The 22233-nt window shown below is 48.6% G+C and overlaps 1 protein-coding gene across 1 annotated transcript; it reads right to left on the bottom strand.

The window, feature by feature from the left end:
- Positions 1-2144: 2144 nt before the first annotated feature.
- On the bottom strand, positions 2145-8499 carry LOC140899440 (ecto-ADP-ribosyltransferase 5-like). Its single transcript, XM_073315058.1, has 3 exons — positions 8434-8499; positions 5453-6164; positions 2145-2522 (listed from the first exon to the last, which is right to left on the bottom strand). Exons 1-3 carry the CDS (start codon positions 8497-8499, stop codon positions 2416-2418), a joined length of 885 nt encoding a protein of 294 aa, XP_073171159.1. The 3' UTR covers positions 2145-2415.
- Between the last annotated feature and the right edge of the window lie 13734 nt (positions 8500-22233).

The following is a 22233-nucleotide window of genomic DNA, read 5'->3' as shown; positions in this document are numbered from 1 at the left end:
GCCTGCAGGCACCACCCTCCAAGCTCCCATTGCCAATGGGAATGCGGAGGCGGTTCTCGGGATGGGGGGAGTGCACGGAGTCCTGTAGCCTCCCAGCCTAGAAGTCAGACCCTCTGCTGGCTGCTTCCAGAGCACAGCGCAGTGTCGGAGCAGGTAGGCAGTAGCTTGCCTTAGCTGGACAGCACCGTCGTCAGGACTTTTAATGTCCCGGTCAGCGGTGCTGACCAGAGCAACCCAGGGCCTTAAATACCACGACCCAGTAGTGGGTCGTGACCTGAACTTTGAAAAATGCTGGGTTACACTCTGATGGGGTGGACTAGACCCTGAGACCCCCTGCTGGAGGCCTTGTGCCCCTGCCACACCCCACCCCAGAAAAGAGCAGTAGGTCGGTCCTCCAAGCTGCCTAGAGCGGCTGTGTGGGAGGCAGCCAATCAGGGCCCAGCAGGTCAGTATAAGAAGAGCTGCAGGGCTAGCTTAGCAGGACTTCAGTTTCCTTGCTAGAGCTGGGTGGTGCTCCAGGCTGGTTGCTGGGACTCTGGAAGGACAAGGCCCTGAGATAAGGGTGAAGAATGTGCGGGAGCCATGGGGAAGCGGCCCAGGGAATTATAGCAGCAAGACCGTTTATTTAAAGGGACGTTACAGTTGGCTGCTATCTATAGGGTCCCTGGGCTTGGACCTGGAGTAGAGGGTGGGCCTGGTTTCCCCCCAGCCCCTGGTAAAGTGGCCTGGACTTTAAGGGTCAAACCTGTATATTAAGTATTGGTGCCAACTCTGTGGGTTCTCCAGGGCTGGAGCACCCACAGGGAAAAATTAGTGGGTGCTGAGCACCTGCCGGCAGCCCTCCTATCAGCTTCCCCTCCAGTGCCTCCCACCCGCTAGCGGGCCCTGATGATCAGCACCTCCCCCCTGCCTCCTGTGATCAGCTGTTTTGTGGAAGTCAGGAGGCTCTGAGGGGGGAGGAGCAAAGACATGGTGCGCTTGGGGGAGGGGGAGCAGAACTGGGCAGGAAGGGGTGGGCCGGGGGTGGAGCAGGGGCAGAGAGAGTAGGGTCTTGGAGGAAGGGGGTGAGAGGAGGTGGGGCCTGGTGCAGAGCTGGGGGTTTAGCCCCCTCCTCACCCCCCCACTTTTGAAAGTTGGTGCCTATGTTATTAAGGATGGCAATATCCAGTTGGGTGAGAAACTGTTTAGTCTAGCTGTTGCCAATCTAATCGGGTTGAGAGTTTAGACTCTGTGCGCTTTTTTCTTTTGGTAACTAACTGACTTTTTGCTTAACTCTTATAGTCACTTAAAATCTATCTTTGTAGTCAATACATTTGTTTAGCTGTTTATCTTTACCAGTGAGTTTGCCTGAAGTGTGTGGCAAATGTGCTGAGGTTTGACAAAGGCTGGTATAAGTCCACTTTCCATTGTTGAAGTGGTGAACCAATTAATAAATTTGCACTGCCCATCTTGAGCAAGGCAAGACAGTATCTTCCTGGGGTAGAAGGATGTGAGCTGGGGGGATTTGTCCGGTGCCCTTCTCTGTGTGATTCATGAATGGCTCTGGGAGCATTCATGCCGTCGAGCTGGGTGTGGGGCTCCACTGAGTGATCACAGCACCTGGAGGGGTTTGCTGCTCGTCACTAGCAAGTCATTGTGAGAGATAGCCCAGGCTGGAGAGAGTTCAGGGGGGCACAGTGGTACCACAGTCCCAGGCTGCACCCCAGGGATCCCATCACAACTGTGTCCAGTTCCAGTGTCCTCCTGATGGCCCAATCTGGCTATTCAGAATATCCATATACCACGCCCTGCCCCTTGCTGGAATACGTCAGCTGCCATGGTAGTGGCCAGGACTACCTATGATGTTACTGATTAGACCCCATGCAATCCCAGTACGGTCAGTGTGCACGCAGGTGGGTAAACTAACTCAGAATTGGACCTTTGATTTCACCAGTTAAAAATATCATCTTCTGAGCAAATTAGATATGAAAGTGACTGAGAGATATAGACAAGGGACCCCACAAACCGTCCTGTTATAGATTCACCTTGCTGAGACACATACTAAACCTATCTACTGTAGTAATGAAAATACTTTGACTTAGTTCATTCCTTAGTCTTTTACTGAAGTCATCAAAAGTCAGTACAAAGTGCTAGCATGACAGGAATACAAGTAATTATTTATATGACAGGCACCACTTTATAGCTCTACCATTGTAAAACAAATCCCACCTGGAATAGAACTGAGCTTTCATTTTGATCTACTCATCGGTAATGTATAATCAAATCTTGCCCAAGCAGGTACTAGCGAAACTCCCTCCATGTTCCTGGTTTCCCTTTGGAACGCGGGCAGAATAGCAGGATGGCTTTGGATCTGGCAAGTCCCATCACCATGATTTGTGCTAGAGGGAAAGAAGTGAGTGACACAAATAGGACAATTTAGAAACCAGCAAACAGCTTCAGAGCAGCAACGTGGACCAGGATGACGGATCCTCCAAACAGTGAAGGGCTCAGCTCACTGCGGAAGGCCAGGCCTCTTCTGGTAGCTGTTAATAGGAAAAAGCGGATAAAGCGGATCAAAGAATTGACAGGAAATTATTTCATACAGACAGAGATCCTTAAAGCTGGACACAGCTGCTTCCTCCTCCTCAGCCTGCTTGTTCCTTTGGTATCAATCATTAGTGAGCACGTTTCACCCAAGCCAGTCCCAGAGGCTCTGATTTGGAGCTTGTCTGCCACAAGTGTATTCCAGACCAGTTATGAATAATGAAGACATAAGTCTATGAAACACTGGCTGCAGACACCAGTAACCCCATTTGTTTCTTTTTTTTAATTGGCTTTAGGGAAAATGTAGAGCTGGGCAGAGAAGGGTCATTCCATTTCATGGAAGATTTTGATATTTCAAAATTTGCTTTTGTTCTGACATGGAATAAAAACCCCCAAATCTTGAAATTCTCCACACAAGAGAAGGGAGCATCAGCTCTGGGACAGTCCACCAAGCAGGCTGTCCCAGAGTCGGGGGCACTGGAAGTCCTGGGGTCAATGACTCCTAGGCAGCCTGCCAGCCAAGCTGCCAAGGAGCCAGGTGGGTGAGCTGGCCAGAACCCAGGCAACGTTCTAACAGAACAGTGTCAAAATCAAACCATCTCTGCAAAAGGTTTAGAGTTTGACAAATTGTCAAATTCCAATGAGAAAATATTTTGTTGAGATTTTTCCGAGCTCTGGTAAAATAGTCCTGTTTCGTCCTTTGGGAGGATGTCGCCCCACTGGACAGAATGGGTCTAGTTATGAGAGGAGAGAGATAGACACACTTGTGGTGTTGGGTGAGGGGATGTGTGTTCAGCCTTTAGTTCAGAACAATGAAGTTGAATCATTAGTGCTCTAAGGGGTTATTCTCCTTACATTTATTTTCTGAAATTAACTGTGCATGTAATTGAGTCAGATGTGAAGGTGCTCAGATACTAGCCATGAGCTCCCTACAAGAACCTGGATAAATAGACAGAACACACAGTTAACCCTACTTATTTCTCAATTGGTTTCATGTGACATGTTTGCCTGGTGGGGTTGCTCTGTGCTCTGCGCTTCAATACAGAGGGCGAGTTTTCTTTTTATTCTTTTGAAAATAAATGTTCTTTCTTACCAGAATTGTAAACACATGTTTCGGTTCTCTTTCCTACGGTACAAAATGGAGAGGGTCAATGAGATGGGATCTGCCCAGGTAGAATTTTCCACTGCATTCTACTATTTCCAAAGAAACATAGGAACCGTCGGACTGGATCTAGCCTGGTATCCTGTCCCTGATTGAGATGAGGCCCAGCTGTATTGGGAAGCTGCAAGAAACTGTGGAGGGGAATAACATACACAGAGGAAATTTCTTCCCCAACCCTGGCAGTTAGTGACTGCCTTTTGTCCTCAGGCCTAAGGGTTTATTGCTCTTCTAAAAATAATTAGTTTATCCTAACTGTCTAAATAGCTACTACTTTTTTTTTAATTCTACTGAGCTTTTGGAGTCATGGCAACATTATGGCAATGAGTTCCACAAGTTAACCCTGCATTTTATATAACAGGGCATACAGTTTTACTAGTTAAAATATGTTGCCTTCAGTTTATTCTTGTTTTATGAGAAAGTAGTAAATTATACGCTGCCATTTCCTGTGTCTCATTTATTATTTTGTATATCTCCATCATGTTTCTTTATATGTCTTTTCTCTTAGCTCAATCATCCCAGTCTCTTCAGTAGAAACCTCTCCAGACCTCTGATCACTTTAATCCCTTGTCACTGAACTTTCTCCACCCCACTAACAAATCTTTTAGAGCTATGTGATCAGAACCAAAACTAGTATCTCAATGGGGCACTCTTTCCTGGTTCATATAATAGTGTTATAATTAAGGCAGTGAGTCTGTCCCAGAGGTCATGGAAGTCACGGATTCTGTGAATTCCACACCTCCTAGGTGCGACTGACCCCAGGGCCACCCGAGCAGCGCAGGAGACTCTGGTGCCAGCCACACTGTGCTTCCCACACGGCAGTGGTCCCGGGACGTGGGGACGCCCCCCACCAGCAGAAGCAGCAACTGTCCTGGGCTGCACCCTTCTTCCCCACCCTGAGCACCAGTGGGTGCCCCAGAGCCCCCAAGAACATCCAAGATTTAGTCTGGGGTATATAGTATGAGTCATGGACAGGTCATGAGGCTGTGAATTTTTTATTATTGCCTGTGACTTGTCCATGACTATTAAAAAAACAAAAAAAAACAACTAAATCTTCACATTCTCCATCCCATCATTCCAGACGCATGCTAACATTTTGTTTGCTTTATAGACTTTGCAGCACATTGAACAGAGGTTTTCATTGAGATTTGCACTGAAGTCTCCACAATGATGTCCCAGTCTCTGTCTGAGTTGATACAGCTCATTAACAACGTAGTGAAATTATCCCTCACAATGTGCATTACCTTGAATGTGTGTCTGTGAATTTCACCTGATGTTGTGATGCCTGTTCACCCAACTTGGTTGATCTCTCTGAAGTTCCTCACCGTCGTCCCTAATCCTGACCGCCCCAAATAATGTGCCATCTGCACACTAGGCTACCTGCCTGTTCCCTTTTCCACAGCCTGTGGATTTGCGGTGCCGTGTCTGAGGAGCCACAGCTGCTCTGCCAGAGCTCCTGTGGACTCTGTACGGGGCGTGTGTGTGAGTTGAAGACTCGCAGTGGTTTGGGGCCTTCACCTGTCTTCCTAGTGCTCCCATCACCATGATGTCTAGGCACCTTCGCTTTCCCCAGTAGGTCCCAAGCACTCAGTGTCCACCCACCCCAGCCCTCTCTAGCAGCAAGAGTCGTGGGAGCCTGTCTCCCCCAGCCCTGGTGGCAAGTCCCCAAGTCAGCGTCCCTCTCATCAGCTATCCCTGAAATGGGGTTTTCAAATTCACCACAGCAAACAGCCCCACACAAATATTTCTCGTGTTCAGCCCAGTACTCACCACCCAGGTATGCACAGTTAAAATGGCTGCAGGTCCGGTTTGTGCTCCGGAGGACAAAGTTGTTGTTCTCTTTTCCTAGGGACACACTGAATATCTCATGGACTGGGATTAACACTTCTTCTTGGGAAGGACTGTATGAGAAGTTCCAGATCTTCACGCCGAAGCACGTTTGGATGGTGAAGAGCGTGTCCGTGCCAAATCTCTCAGCCTCTTGTTTATTAACAGATGAAGAGGCAAAGTATCCAAACCTGATGAGACCTGATCCGTTGTACTGAGACTTAGTGCCCCGGTACAGCGTCATGTTATACGTCACATCACACCTCCCTCGTAAGAGCTGCAAAGCTCTTGTCAAATAATAATGAAAGGCTTTGAACTGGAAATGGGCCATGTAATCTGCTCGAGATCTCTTAGTCCCACTCACTGCATCATTAAATATGGTTGAAAAAGTTATGATGCTGTTTTCAGTGGTGTTGTCTGTATAGGCTACTAAGGCTCTTCCAAACTCATCCTTAAAGTCTGGGGGCAGAGAAATCTCTCTCTTTACAAGATCCCATTTTAGTTTTGACTTTTCCCACGCTGTCCTAAACAGCGAGGACGTGGCCATTTCGTTCTCTAGCAGTTCAGTTGCAATTTCATCCATTTTTTCAGCACATCCTAGATATTGGTCATCAAGAGCGTCATCCATCATGCTCAGCTCCACCTGACATTTTGCCTGGGAGAATAAAGGAAACATACGGTCTGTCAAGGTTCCTTCCCCACTCTGAACTCTAGGGTACAGATGTGGGGACCTACATAAAAACCTCCTAAGCTTACTTTTACCAGCTTAGGTTAAAACTTCCCTAAGGTACAAATTAATTTTACCCTTTGCCCTTGGATTTCCACTGCCACCACCAAACTTTATCTGGGTTTACTGGGAAATGTGGTTTGGACACGTCTTTTCCCCCCCAGAATCCTCCCAACCCTTGCACCCCACTTCCTGGGGAAGGTTTGGTAAAAATCCTCACCAATTTGCATAGGTGACCACAGACCCAAACCCTTGGATCTTAGAACAATGAAAAAGCATTCAGTTTTCTTAAAAGAAGACTTTTAATAGAAGTAAAAAGAAATCACCTCTGTAAAATCAGGATAGTAGATACCTTACAGGGTAATTAGATTCAAAACATAGAGAATCCCTCTAGGCAAAACCTTAAGTTACAAAAAAGACACACAGACAGGAATAGTCATTCTATTCAGCACAGCTCTTTTCTCAGCCATTTAAAGAAATCATAATCTAATACATACCTAGCTAGATTACTTACTAAAAGTTCTAAGACTCCATTCCTGTTCTGTCTCCGGCAAAAGCAACACACAGACAGACACAGACCCTTTGTTTTTCTCCCTCCTCCCAGCTTTTGAAAGTATCTTGTCTCCTCATTGGTCATTTTGGTCAGGTGCCAGCGAGGTTACCTTTAGCTTCTTAACCCTTTACAGGTGAGAGGATTTTTCCTCTGGCCAGGAGGGATTTTAAAGGGGTTTACCCTTCCCTTTATATTTATGACACGGTCACATTAGCATTTGTGTTACAATAGCACCTAGAGGTCACACCCAGGATTGGGGCCCCGTTGTGCTCAGCCCTGTACAAACACACTGAGAGATGGTCTCTGCCCTTAGGGGCTTACCTCTAAACAGACAAGACAGATGGAAGCGGGGGAGCATATAGGCAGAATACTCAGTGTGTTGCTTGGCAAATGTTATGTTGGCTCCATGATTTTTTTTTGGTGGGGGTGGCACACGCGAGGACCAGCAAGCCCTGTAATCATAACAGATTCATTTTTAGTGTACTGGGGACTTTGTTAGTGTAATAGATATAGTGTGGGGAGGGGGAGGTTGGGAAGAAAGGCAGGAAGGGATACATTAATAGGGAAGACAAAGCCTGGGGAACAAGAGGCATGGGAAGGGGCTAGGAGGGACTGAGATCCCAATCCATTCCCAATGGAATATCTGGAAACCACCTCCATTTACCTCAGTGGGCTGCCTCCAGGCCTGGCAGTGCCTGTGGGATGGTTCCATCCAGGATTCAACCCTCGAACGTGCATGGAGGATGGCAACACTGTTGTGGTGGGTTGTTTTAACCCCACACTGGTTAACCAGGTGTTAACAGGAGCTCTTTTGGCTATAGGGTGGCACCCGTGGGGGTGCTATGCACAGGTGGTGGTCAAACCTGCCTGGGGATGTCCCCTTTTGGGCTAACGGAGGAGAGAGAGGCCTGTAGCCAGAACTGGAGAGCCCAGAGCCAGGAGGAGGCCTGGGAGGCTAGGGGCAGTGAAGCCTGCGGCCAGAGGTGAGTTGCCTCAGATCAGGAGGAAGCCGGAGGCAGTGTTGGTAAAGCCTAGCGGGCATTTGGGCTGGAGTTTGAGGGGCTGCAGAGAGGGGGGAAGACCTCGGCAGTCCTCTCCCAGCAGTAAAGAGTGGAGAGACCTGAGGGAAACAGGGAGACTGCTGCAGGGTGAGGAGGAAGCCCAAGCCAGGCAGAAATTGGTTTAATTTTGTTCTTTTGGTTTGGGATTGTGTTGGGGGATTCGACAGGGGAGCCCTACGAGCCCGGCCCTGAATGAAGGGTGAGCCGGGGGAGGCTGTGCGGACTGGAAAAGGGCTGTGGTAGGAAGATATCCAGGGAGGCAGCAGCAAGGAGTCTGACGGAACAGACCTTGGCTGCTGGTCAGAGGGTCCCTGGACTGGAACCCAGCTTAGTGGGAGGGCCGGGGTTCCCCTACCAGCCACTGCGGAAGGGGTTGTGGGGCCCTGATTAGACAAACACCTGTCCGGGCTGGTCTCGGTGCACTTGGTCCTGCCTCAGCCCACAAGGCTGCACTAGATGACCTCTCACGGTCCCTCCCAGCCCTACACGTCTATGGGTCTAAGGCAGTGTTGCTGCCTGTATAGCCTTGAGCAGAAACACGAGAAAACACAGAGTGCTTCCCAGGCAAAGCTCAAGAGCTTACCTGAGGGATTCCCAGCCAGGTGTGAAGACAGAAGTATGTCAAGGGGATCAGCAGAGGCCTCAGCATTGTTCCAACTTCCCCGGTGCGGCTGTAGGAGAATCCATCAGGAATGTCAGTGGCGATGTGGGCGGAAAGAACACACCAAACCCAAACATCCTCCACATTCAGTAACTGGGATTTCCCAGGCAGGAATTGCTCTCTCACGGATGGCAGCCCAGCCATAATAGAGGTGGGTTTGACCCTGAAATACAGTTCTCCGCTGGAGGGGCGGGCAGTAGTTGAGGGGAAATCCTGATTTCACTTTCTAAAGGATTCTGGGGGGTGGAAATACTGTACCTTGTGCTGCTGTGTTTACCCAAAAGTGCCGTTAAACTGCTTCACAGTACACAGATCCCAACAGGCCAGGCAGGTCTGTCGATCATATCCTAGAGAATGGGGCTAAAATAACGTTATAACTGAATAGTTCAGTGCCTCACCCAAGTGCCTGGTCAAGTGTTTGCTCGGCAGCTACCTTATTCACTGTGTGCCTCGCTGCTTAGTTCTGCCCCATGGCTAATGCGGTGATCGACGACTCAGACGTCAAACACCAGGGCTGATCCTAGGCCCAAGGGTCAAAGCCACATGGCCCTCTCAGAGGTACAGAGACCTCTGTCACCTGGCCTGGTCAGGGACCGAAACCCCAGCCACATGACCCACCGGAGACAAACAGACCAGCACACAACTCACCAAGTCCCTTTATCTCCATGCACATGAATAGAACTGGACCCAGAACTGATTCCTGTGGGACCCCATGCATTATGCCCTTCCAGCATGACTGTGAACCACTGTAGAATTCCCACACCAGTGGGAATACCTGGTGGGATTGTCTTCTGTGTTACTGAAAACTGTCCATTCTTCAGTGAAATATGTACTTAGTGGCAAGATTAATAATGGTCATGTGCCCAGCCCGAGCAAGCCCTAAGCAAATCAGGGCTGATGAATTTGCTGAGCCCCAAGTGGGTGCTCAAAGCACAGTTAAAAGTTAAAGATCCCCGTCCCAAGGAGAAAACATGGGTGCGGGGACAGGGAGTCAGGCCTAGATGGGTCTGAGTAAAAGTTAATGAGTTTAGCTTAAATATTTAACTGATACCTCCCGCTATCTAAGGCAGGGAAGAGTTTATTTTGCTTTGTGTTTTAGATTGATAAAGTTTTAGATAAGAGCACACTTGTTTGTATCAATCTTCCATCAGCCAGAAGCGCTGTGTTCCTATTGATTGATTCCTGACACCGCCTGGAGTGAAACAGTTAAGTTACCGCTGCTTTGGGTTTTAAGACCCCAGGTAACAGGGCTGGCATGGGGTTGCAGTGCACATGCTCAGAGGCAGAAATATAGCAGCCTAGGGAATTGGTTACTGCAAAAATTTAGGTGCTGAGTGATTTTATGCACCTACAGGGTTCAGGGGCAGCTGAGCAGGGGCTTTGTGAACCCTGGAGGGGCCTGATTTTGAGATTTAGGTGTCTAAAGTCACTTTATGATTGGATCACTTTATGATTTGGATGACTTGATGATTCCCTGTTCTGTTCATTCCCTCTGGGGCACCTGGCAGTGGCCACTGTCGGAAGACAGCATACTGGGCTAGATGGCCCTTTGGTCTGACCCAGTCTGGCCGTTCTTATGTTAAAGTAGGAGCTAGGTAGGGTTAAAAGGGATAGATATCAGCTGCCCTGGCAATCTCTGGGGAGAGATGAACAGCTTTCTGCTTGGGAGGCTCGCCTGATGTTATGAACAGATTGTCTTGTTGGTTGTGCCGATAGAGGAGGGATCTTTACAATGAACAATCAAGGGTGTTTGTACTCTATGGAAATAACTGCGATCAATGTATTTTATGATGTAGGTGTGGGCACAGTAAGTGGATTCGTTTTCACTACAGAGGGTTTTAAATATTTCTGTAGCTTCCCTCCCTGTCCCAAAACCTTTTATAATTTCATAACAAAATAGAGCTCTAACATCAACTCAACAGAAAATATTAGACATTTCATTCTGTGTGCTCCCCCAGATTCTACCCTCTGATGTTACAATTTGCATAACAAAAGGGCCCAGCAATCCTGTTAGGGCTTCCCCTCACACTCTCTTGGTTCTTGTCACGCAGACAGAAAGCAGAAGGCCAGAGTCCAAAGTGCAGGCAATGCAAAGTTTATTGGGGTTAATCAAGCACAATCACAGCTCTGTACACCAGTAAAGGCTTTCCTGACCCTGTCCCCTCTTCTCTTTCTAAGCAGGCTTAATTATACCTCTAGTGCACTCACCTGATCCCACCCCTTACAATTTATGGTCATCTTCCATTTTGGAGGGTTGTGAGTCTGGGGGCTTCTGTACCACCTCTTTTGTACCCCATGGGAGGGGTAGGAAGTGAGGGTGTGTTTCAGGGTCACTGTTTCTGTGGCTTTTAATGTTTCTTATACTTCCCCCAATCCCTTCGCCCCTCCCAACTGGTTGCTTGACCTTGGCTTGGGAGAGGAGTTGTGCATATCAAACTCCCACCATACCCAGCAACACTTTGACTCTGTTCCTTATCTTTTCTCATGGTACTAAAAACCCCATCTGGCCAGGTAGAAGCTTTGTTCACACATAAGAATATCAAAAATCAAACAGGCAAACAAAATCCAAGAGTCGTATCTCTGGCAAATATATAGGTCTGCATGCTATTTTACCATCACTAACAGATCCCAATTCAGATTGTGGCCACGTTGTGCTAGGGGCTGTACTTAGGGGGGCTGTGGCAATCCCAGAAAGCTTACAATCTAAGGCAGAGAAAGGTTGGTAGAAGGAAGAGAAAAAAAAGTAACTTGCCCATTGTCACACACAGCAGACCAGGGACAGATCTGGGAGGAAAGCCTTGGTCTCCTGACTCCCAGTCAGCTGCCTTATCCACTGGCCCACCCTCCCCCTCGGTTCCATAGGTACTGGACAGGTGTAACTGCAGGCAGATTTGTATCATTGTCTAAACCACTGTGCAACCTGTTGTCTAGAGATGAATGCAGCAGAAGTGTCTGTAATTAGGATAATGAAGAATAAGAATTTAATGATGTTACTATACCTGACTTTCCCAAGTATGTCTGATTTCCTGGCAGGCTGTTGACGAAAGAGTTGTCCTGCAGTTGTAGAACTTAATCTGCAATGTTTATAACACAGGAAACAGCTGGAATTTATCTAAGAAACCTTCCTGCAGACTTTCACTTTCAGATTTAACCTTTGGGTTTGTTTGGTTTGGTTTGGTTTTTGTTTGTTTGTTTTCAAAGAAATAAGGGCCTGATCTAAATCCCACTGAAATCAATGGAAAAATCCTATTGATTTCAATGAGCTTTGGATCAGCCCTGTACAGAGTCAAAAAGTTAATGTGAGCTAGGGCAAGGGCTCCTGAGTATTCTCAGTAACAGCTGTTTCAAATGTATCCACAAAACTACCCCCATTTTGTCCTCTGTGCTTCCTGTTCTAGGATGCTTTACCTCCCTGTCCCAGATGTTAAAGCCAAACAAAAAGGACCCCAAATGCTGAAGTTCTTTGGAGCAACAGCTATCTTAGAAATCAAGTGAAATAACACATTAATAAAGTTTTAAACACTGGTACTAAGAGGTTGGATTTGATTGGGTTGAGTAAAGTGCAAATGATTTAGAATTCTAGAAGGGAGCAGGTGAAGAATGAGGGAAGGGAAAAAATAACCATCCCCAAAGATATAAGGAAGCTTTTCCCCAACATCATGGGTCCGGAGAATACTTTGAAATGGATTGCAGAGCACGCCCCCCAGCTCCAGCAGCAGCAGTTGTTACAAATAATGCCCAACCAGCAGCTGACCTGGGAACTGTCTGTCCAGGAACAGCTGCTGCAACTATATGGTGGCCCTTTTGTGACCTCCCACAGTGACTGGGTCTTCTGCTGGGGGCCGATGGCTGTAGCTCTGGTGACTTCAGCCATACTGATCCAATGATGCTGGGTCCCGAAGATGACCCAGATGCCTTTCTTGAGATGTTTGAATGGGCAGTGGTAGTAATGCAGTGGCTGCCAGAACACTGGGTGGTCCTGGTGGCCCCATTTTGACTGGGGCAGCCCAGGTCAACCATTGTAGCCTGGATCCTGAAGCGGAGCAGAATTATCACAAATCTAAGTTGCCATTTTGGACCATTCAGTGATCTCTGAAAAGACCTTCTGCCAGCACCTCCAGGAACAGACATATCCCCTCTGAGCCCAGCCCTTGGGTGCAGCACAGAAACTGCAGGACTCCCGCTCATGGTGTCTCAAACCAGAAGCCAGGATGGCGTCCAAGTGGCTGAAAGGGTCCTACTAGGGCACTTTGCCCTGATACTCCCAGCTGGGAGTAGGGGCTGCATCTTAAGGCACCGGCCTGGATGGTGTTTCGTTGCTGAGTGTGTTTCCACACTCCGTTTGTTATGTAGTTCAAGCAGCACAGGCCCAGCCTGCAGTGCTGGGGATAAAGTGTGTTTCTTTACAAGACCAGTGATGGTCTCACTAATTCCGTAAACACGGGTAATTGAGAACCCCTGGTCTAGACCTGTACCCTGGCATTTGACGGTGTTAAACTGTGCATTATTTGATAGTGCCAAGCTTGCCAAGTGATCCATATAACTCTGTATCAGTGACCTGTCTTTCCTATTTGTTGTTTATCACCAGGGATCCTAGTTTTCCATGATAAAAAACCCCCAAAATTCTCGATTTTAAAAAAAAATAAGAATCCATGTTTTTCTGTGAAATGCTATTCTTTAGTTTACCTAGTCACAAGATACAGCGGTATCAGTTGGACACACTGTTTTATAGATATATTTACAATGTTTAAGCAAGTTTGAAGCCTACCAGTACTATCCATCATTATAGTAAAATAAAATTAACAGAATTGCAATTTATCTTTCTTACACATTCCAAATACTTCTATGTCTGTCAGCCCTGGTTCAGTTAGTGAGGAGAGCTGGATAATGGAGGCTCAGATAAATGGGGTTCTACTGTATATGTTTATAATTTTTTTCACAAAATGTAAAAACTAAATATTCGCTGTAAAAAAAAAATTTAATTCTGTGTTTTTCCATGGCAAAAAGATTTCTAGGATCTTTGCTTATCATCCCACCAATTTTTGTGTCGTCTGCAAACTTTACCAGCAAAGATTTTATATTTTCTTCTAGACCATTTGTGATACATGACTATTAACAATTACATTTTGAGATCTATCAGTTAGGCAGATTTTAACCCATTTAATATGTGCCATTGATTTCATAGACTATTTTTTAAAATTCAGAATTCCCTGCAGTACTAAGACAAATACCTTAACAAAAGTCCACATATATTACACCAAGAGTTACCATCAGACTTGTAATCTCATCAAAGAATATGAAATTTGCTTGACATAACCTGTTTTCCAGGAAATCTTATTGATTGGTATTAACTATATTTCCATTCTTTACAGAGTCCCATAACTGCTGTTCTGTTTTGCCTGGAACTAGTGTCAAAGCCAGGCCTATACAGTAATTACTTGGATCATCCCTTTTTAAACTAGCAATCTTTGCCCTTTTTAAACTAGCAATCTATAGCTAAGTTCCTAAGGGAAGTGAGGGAAACCACATCCCTGGGCCCATTTAACAATGGAGGAAAAGAGCCCTAGAAAATATAGGGAACAAAATAAAATAGTTCTGGAACCAATTCTGCAGAGTGTCCTGGGAATGGACTGGATATCCTCGCATGGTTCCAGTTCCATAATGATGTTATGCAAAAGGTTCCTCGCTACGAGGCAGCTGAACTCTGCCTAACCCTCCACCTTCAGAAAGGAGATGCCGTCTAGGTTTGTAGGACAGATCTGTGGCTAGCCAAGTGTAGAAATACCACGTGAATGTGTTAGGAAAGTTACTCTCACCAGCAGGTTACCATTTGTAGTTGATTAAGCAGGGGTGAAGAGGAAACACAGATCACACACTTAAATTACACAGGTCTTTGGTTTCTCCATTCCCTTCCTGTGCATTGTGACATACAAGTTCTGTATATTGTAGCTTAGATATAGAAATATGAAAACTTTTAAGCAGTTTCCAGTTCTCAACTGTGAACGAATATCTCCCGGGAGACTCTCACCATCCCATGAGCCTCTCCTGTTACTTCTGTTAGTTACTCTGGACTTTTTTTTCTTCCCCAAGATCAAACATTTCACCCTTAGCACAGACTCCTCTGTCACACAGGTGTGCCTGTAGACTGACATTCAGCCAGCAGAGCAAGTGTCAGGGCAACTGCCCTGGAAAATGTGCTACTGAAATGAAATGACCTTTTGCCTTAATGGATGAACTGGGTGGCAAAGGAGGTACAGTTATGGAGAAAGAGAAGTAATCTAAACAGATGATCAAAGCACAGAAGAGAGATTTAGCTGTTAGGACAGAGAAGGAGTGTTGGATCTTTGAAATGTTGCAGAAGAAGAAAAGAACGGTTGCTTACCTTACAGTAACTGTGGTTCTTTGAGTCTTTGTTTGTGTTAGGGTCTGGTTCCTGGTAGTCTAGCCTAGTGGCTGGTGTAAGTGACCTTTTATCACAAAGTCTTGTTTGTCTCGATGGCAAGATAGACTGGAAAGTCTGAGGGGACTATCTGTGACTCCATCGTAAGACTGGTATAGTGATCCAGGAGTTCACATTTTTTACTGTCTTGGTGAAATCTAATTAGAGAACACACCACCAGTTTGAGGTGTCTGCCCTGTGTTCTGACAGTCTGCCCTGAGGTCAGCACTCACATACGTGAGCCACTCCAGAGAGAGTGACAGCTTACAAAAGCAGAGGTCAATACATGAAGTGGGATTATGAGGTGAGGGTCCATATGGTGGTTTGCAGGATGATAGACTGATCTCAACTAGGCTGGCAGTGGATGGAGGTGGAGTCAAAAGAGGCGTCCCATTGGTGAATGATGCAATGTGATCTAGCAATTTGAGGCAGGTTCTTGCTGATGTTACCAGCTTGCCCTGGAGGGTGGAGGTCAGGGAAGTGGCAGTCTGGAACCTGTCAGCGGTAGACATGCTTTCACTGAGTTGGAATCTAGGAGGGCCCTTGTGAATTCTATGGACTAAGAGGGCCTGAAGGAGGACCCATAGTTCACTCTCAGTCCTAGAGTGTGAAACAGGTCCAGAACTGTGGATAGAGCATCAGAAACTTCCTTGGGTGGTTTGCTTCTCAGAAGACAGTTGTCCAATTATGGATTCTGTGTGAATTTCTCAATGCCTTAAATGTCCTGCCACCACCACGAGGCACTTCATGAAAACTCTTGGGATGCAGACTGTCTGAAAGGAGGGTCCTTTTTTAGGCTCAGCGGAGCATTTCTCAGAGTCTGATGTTCCCTTCAGACATTGCTCCAGCAGGAAGAGCTTCAAGGGAGTTTCTTAGGACCTGCAAGTCCTCATGGACAAGGACCAGCACAACCAAGCAACAGTCTGGGATGCAGCTGTTACCAAGGCATAAGGGACAGTGGCTGCAGTCAGCTGTGAGAGGAATGAGGTTGTCACAGGATGGGCAAAGTTTAAAGCCTGAAGGGCTTAGCCGCAGCCATGAGGCAGGAAGGCTTTGGAGCTGTGTGAGGAGACTGGAGTTGAAATGTAAGTCAAAGCAATAAAATAAAAGAAAAAAGGGTTGCCAACAGGGGAAAGAGTAAATCCTGTCCAGTTACAAATAACTATATCACGAATGCATGACAAGAGGGTTGCTACAGGCAGACGCTGCTGAGTTCCCTCTCGCTGCCAGGCGTCTGGTTTCGATCGGAACGCCCGGTCGAAAAGGGACTCAGGTGGCTCCAGTCAGAACCGCCAACTGGCCCGTTAAAAGTCCAGTCGGCGGTGCTGCAGGGCCAAGGCAGGCTAGGCCCTACCTGTCCTGGCTCCGCGCTGCATCCTGGAAGCAGCCAGCAGGACTGGCTCCTAGGTGAGGAAGCCACGGGGCTTTGCTTGCTGCCCATGCCCGGAGCACTGGCTCCACACTCCCATTGGCTGGGAACCATGGCCAATGGGAGCTGGGAGGCGGTGCCTGCAGGCAAGAGCAGTGCACGGAGCATCCTGCCCCCCACCCCCGCCCCCGCCTAGGACCCGGACCTGCTGGCCACTTCCGGGACATAGCATGGAGCCAAAACAGGCAGGGAGCTTACCTTAGCCCTGCTGCACCACTGACTGGGAGCCACCTGACTTAAGCCTGCACCCCAACCCTGAGCCCGAACCCCCTATCCCAGATCTGAGCCCGCCCCAACCTGGAGCCCCCTCCTGCACCCCAAATCCCTCAACCTTGGCCCCACCTGAGAGTCTGCACCCCCAGATGGAGCCCTGACCCCCTCTGCACCGCAACCCCCAGCCCAGAGCCCCCTCCCACATTCCAAATCCCTCAGTCCCACCCTCCAGCTTCTTTCCCAATTTTAAAAAGTTCTAGCCTTCCCATTGGCTCTTTTGGTCAGGTGCCCACTTCCTTTTCTTTACCTGGGGCACTTTTTAATCCTTTACAGGTAAAGCAAGCAGAGATCAGCTACCACAAGGGATTTTACAGCTAACTGGCTGGCTGGCTGTCCATAAAAGGGAGCTCTCGCCCCCTTCATTTATTACAGATGTATACATTTAGCCATATTAAAATGCATATTGTTTGCTTGCACACAGCTTGCCAAGCAATCCAGATTGCTTCTATATCTGTGACCTGTCCCCCTCATTATTTACCACTCTCCCAATCTGTGTGTCTTCTGCAAACTTTATCAGTGATGATTTTATGTTTTCTTCCAGGTCATTGAAGAACCAATCCCTCCGGGATCCCACTAGAAACACACCCAGCCAGCAATGAGTCTCTGCTATAAGGTTCATGGGAGCCGCCACACTCCAACCCTCCAGACACAGGCTGCAGCACCTTGCCCTGAACAAGGGCCTGCAATATCCTTGCCTGAATGGTTTGATGGGACCCACTGGTGTGTTCTGAGGCTTCATGAACCATTGGAACTGATTCAGATTATGTATATAAGGGTGCCACCATCTACCTTCTGTTGTGGTGTACTATGAACGTACAAGAACACATGGGTCCAAAATTAAGCATAAATCCCTCAGGCAAAGGGTGGAATGCCTGGCAGCAAATTATAAAAAAGGTTAGGATGGTTAAAATAAAGGCACATAGAAAAAGGGGTCCACTGCAGCGGGGAAACGAACAGGCTGATAAACTTGCCAAAGGAGCAGCAATTATTGGTACTCTATGAGAGACTACACCTGTGGCAAACAAGGGAAGAACAAAAAATAAATGAGGAAAATCAGGAAGGAATACGGTTATTACAGGAAATGCAAGGAAGGGATGAACTGATATAACAATGCATCACAGTAGCTGGGGGTCCCAATAAAGAGGGAAGAATATTTAATCTTGGCAAAACCAGACAGTGAATGGATTCTGGTAATTCCCCAACAAATATAATCTTGGGATGGTTACACAGGTCAGTAGTAGGAGGCACCCCAAGTTAGAAGAGGCTATGGAAAAACTTTAAAAGGTAGGTTGGTGGCATGGGATGGGAGAAGATATGGACATACATATTCATAGCTGGTTAACATCTGCAAAAAAGGAATCCACAAGATGGAAAAGGTGAGATGAAGTAATGCATCAGGCTTTAAAGGGACCATTCCAACCCCTGCAGGTAGATTTTGGAGGGACACTGCCTATCACATCTAGGAAAAGTAGATTTTTGTTTGTGGCTTCAGTAAGTGGGTAGAGACATTCCCCAAAAGGGAGGAAGATAGGCATAAGGCTGCCAAAATATTGGTAACCAAAATATTTCCAAGGTTGGGGTGACCTCACAGTATTGATTCTGATAATGGACCATCATTTATTGGAGAAATGAACCGAGATATGGGAATGTGGGGTGTTCCCTTGCCGCTGCATATTCCACACCGTTCCAAAGCTGGCGGCCAGGTAGAGAGAATGAACAAATCCCTTAAAATTGAGTTATCCCAAGTCTGTAAGGATTAGGAGCAATGTGGGAAGTGGCTGCTGGCTTGCTGGTGACTGCCAGGATCAGGCATTACACCCAGTTCGGAGTGACCCTCCTCCTGGGGAGGCCCCCAGCTTCCTCTTTGGGTCAAATGTCCACCCTTTGCAGAGCATCACTTTCCTGTCTGGGGTGTGGAATAAGCCCCCCCAGGCATTCAGCTGCAGACTGAGGGAACCCACCTGGATTTCTGGCAACCTGCCTCAGGTCAGGCACCCTGGGAGCGACAACATGCTGTGGCTGCCTAGGGGCGCTTTGCCATTAATAAGGGTTTGTGGGACCCATCTGCTGATTGGTGAATTTCAGGCCAGCCAGGCACAAGGAACGTCTATTTGAGCATGGCCTCCTGGAGCTGAAATTCCCACTGCCTAGGTCCAGGCCCACTTCCCCTTCCCCAGAGTCTGTCCCGCTCCCCTCTGGCGCAATTAAATACCCTGATGTGTGAGGGCGAGGGGAATGGGAAAACTCGAGTGCAGCTCCAGCCCCTTAAATGGACCTAGAGGTGAAGTGGGGGGGGGCAAAGCAGATGAGAACCTCCCCCCATCACCTTAAGGGACACCCATCGCTCCCCGGATGGCCCCCTCCTCATGTCAGCACCTCTCCCCATCCCCACTTCCCAGCAGGGGAAGGGATCTGGCTGCTGCTCTCCCTGCTGAGAGGGGAACTGGGAGCTGCCCAGGCATCCGGCTCTCCAATGTGAGCGCACAACCTTCTGGGATGGCCTCCCAGCCCCTCCCCCATTCCAGAGCGGCTGGCCCCAGAGGAGCTGTCAATGGGTCTGTCCTCAGGGGGCTCCCAGGGCTGGGAATTCCCCCATCCCCTGGGATTCCTCCCTGCAGCACCATGACATTGCCTGGATGGGCCAGAATGGAGAGTGGGAGCCCCCTCCCCAAGGACAGTGGGTCTGGGGCAAACCGAGGGCACCAGGGAGCTGGCAGGGAGCTGCTCCAGCCACTGCACGGTGGGGCCTGGGACCTGGGCAGTCAGCAGCATCCCACCTTAGGGGCACATCCCCACTCAGCAGCTGGATGGGCACAAAGCACATGGACCCCGCAGAGTACGGTGCCTGGCGTGGGCCGGGGTGGAGGGGCTGTCACATTCCCACAGGGCGATTGCACCTCTTGCCCTGCAGCTCTGGCCTCTGGGCAGGAGAGACGCCGATGGCCTGTCCCCCCAGCCCTGACGGAGGCAAGGAGGCCCTGAAAGGCCAGTTAGGTGACTTGGCCTCCCCTGTAATAGGCAGGGCCTGGGTTAACTGAGAGTGAAGCCCAGCTGGGGAAGGCGAGAGAGCCAAGTCCCAAAGAGGGAGCACCCTGGGTCACAGAGAGAGGGGGGGTGGGGGGGCGTCACAGCCCAAGCAGCTGACAGAAGGGGGCATCAGATGGGGTGTCATCTTCTCAGACCCAGCCACTAGGACGCGCACTTGTGAGCAGCCACCCAGTTACAGACACACAGTATGAAATAGGATGAGAATTTGTAGTTTATACGCATTCTGTGTTGGTCTGTTCCCTCCCACACGCGTATCCCTCCTCCCATCTCTCTCCTCTCCAGGACTCATCTCCCTGCGCTGTCCCTAACTTGCCTACATTTGAGGACTGTAAGCCCAGGGCAGGTGGTTTAATTAGTAATAATATGACCGGCATGATTATATTATGGTGCACACGAGGCGCTCAGCACGGGACAGACCTGCAGTGAAGGAGTCAGTCCCTGCTCTGAAAAGCTTATGACCAGCTTTGGGCAAAGGCTTTTAATGCTGATCTCTTTGAACCAACCAGGGTTGATGGGGGATCAACTAATTATTGTGAGGCCCATCTGACAGGGGCACTGCATCAAGGGTAATAAACGCCAGGACTCCCAGAGCTACCAAAATCCAGAAGCCTCCCTTCCCCATTTGTCCCATTTCCAGAGGGGGAGATCGGGCCTTGCCACAAACTGGAGATGCCTCAGGCCCTACTGGGTCCCAGGCAGACTCTGTAATTGATGTCCTGGCCCAACATCTCCTGCAGGGGGACTAGAGGGAGAAGAAAATGCTCCCGGCTTCCCCCACCCACTCCTGCCCCGCAGCTGATTTTCAGCCTCTCTGAAGTGGGAAAGGTGTTGGCAGCCCCGAGAGCCGTCCTGCGGCTGCAGCCCTAGAGAACGCCCGGTGCCAGCCAGGCGGGCACACGCTCAGTAGCAGCCACCATCTGCTGCACGTGCCCCCCCCAGCTGCCTGGGCCTGAGCTGTTTACTTTCAAAACCCAGGGGCTCTGCTATTGGCTGTGCTCTGCTTCCTGCCCAGCCAGGAGAAATACTGGAAGAGCTCGCGCTGCCCGTGTGATGCATCCTCCCCTCATCAAACTCTTTGCTTTGTGCACCCGTGAACTAAGGGTGTTTGGAAGATACATTTGCATTTCCAATCCCCTTGTTTCCATTGCAAATCCTGTCATTTTTGCATTCCCCACCTCAATAACCTTCTTTTTACTTTGCATTTCCTACACCAGAATCCCCTCTTTGTTTTACAACTCCTGTTTCAGTAATGCTCCTTATTTTTGCAGGCTCCAACTCCACGGTGCCTTCTTTAGCTGAATTTCCCTGCCCCAATCACCCCTCTCTCTGTTGGCGTTCTCCAGTTCCACAGCCCATGGTTTATATTTTGCATTCCCCACCCTAATAACCTCCTCTCTATTCTGCATGACCCATTTTGCTCCCACTATGATAAAATTATCTAGGAGCTATTTGGCATTCCTCCCATGTGAATTTAATTAATCCACCGTCTGTTGTAACAGAAAATCAGCAGAGATCTTCCACGTCTTCTAAGAGCTTTGCCTGTAGGCTTCTCCTGCAGGATTTTCATCTTGGCAAATCTGTACTGATGCTTTACAGTGTGATACTGTTGTAATGCCGACAGAGCCCAGTAGTTGGTGGGCAGGAATTGAACCTGGGACCTCTGTAGCTTAGTGCATGAGCCTCTACTGCATGAGCTAAAAGCCACCTGGCCCTTAGTGAAAGCTGTAGAGCAGACTCATTAATCTCTCCCTCTAAGCAGTCTCGGTGCCACTAGATGGGACAAAGCACCACATCCAGTAGGTGTGTGGGTTACACTCTGACGGGGTGGTCTAGGCCCTGAGGTCCCCTTGCTGGAGGCCTTGTGACCCTGCCACACCCCACCCCAGAAAAGGGCAATAGAGAGGCCCTCTGAGCTGCCTAGAGCGGCTGTGTGGGAAGCAGCCAATCAGTGTCCAGCAGGTCTGTATAAGAAGAGCTGCAGGGCTAGCTTAGCAGGACTTCAGTTCCTGGCTAGAGCTGGATTGTGCTCCAGGCTGGTTGCTGGGACTCCAAAAGGACAAGGTCTTGAGTTAAGGATGAAGAATGTGTGGGAGCCATGTGAAAGTGGCCCAGGGAATTATAGTAGCAAGACAGTTTATTTAAAGGGACATTACTAATGGCTGCTATCTATAGAGTCCCTGCACTTGGACCCGGAGTAGAGAGTGGGTCTGGTTCTGCCTCTGTCTTCCAGCCACTGGTAAAGTGGCCTGGACTTTGAGGCACCCTAGAAGAGGGACTGAACTGTAATGGCCCAAATGAAGAGCTGGGGCTGGAGAGGCCCTGAGAGGGTGAAGACACTGCCTCCAGGAAAGGAGCCTTGGGGTACCGCTCTGTTCTGGAGCAGGGACAAACAGAGACATCACAGAGGGCACTGAGAGAGGCCCCTGTTGGACTTGTACCCCGGAAGGTGTTTGTGTTGTTTATCTCACAGACAGCATGTGTATGATTTGGCCAGAGAGCTGACTCACCGAAGAGCCACCACAAACAGAGAACG

The sequence above is a fragment of the Lepidochelys kempii genome, chromosome 1 (assembly GCF_965140265.1).
Source record: "Lepidochelys kempii isolate rLepKem1 chromosome 1, rLepKem1.hap2, whole genome shotgun sequence".
Classification (NCBI taxonomy): domain Eukaryota; kingdom Metazoa; phylum Chordata; order Testudines; family Cheloniidae; genus Lepidochelys; species Lepidochelys kempii.
The sequence above is the reverse complement of the archived record's forward strand: the minus strand, read 5'-3'. Positions and strand labels throughout refer to the sequence as shown.

What these genes read in the sequence shown, in the direction of transcription:
- LOC140899440 (XM_073315058.1), bottom strand. Translation starts at nt 8,499, where the DNA reads ATGCTGAGGCCTCTGCTGATCCCCTTGACATACTTCTGTCTTCACACC. An exon ending in CCTGGCTGGGAATCCCTCAG is followed by an intron (nt 6,165 to 8,433) that starts GTAAGCTCTTGA and finishes TTATTCTCCCAG; the next exon opens with GCAAAATGTCAGGTGGAGCT. An exon ending in TAACTGTGCATACCTGGGTG is followed by an intron (nt 2,523 to 5,452) that starts GTGAGTACTGGG and finishes TCCTATTAACAG; the next exon opens with CTACCAGAAGAGGCCTGGCC.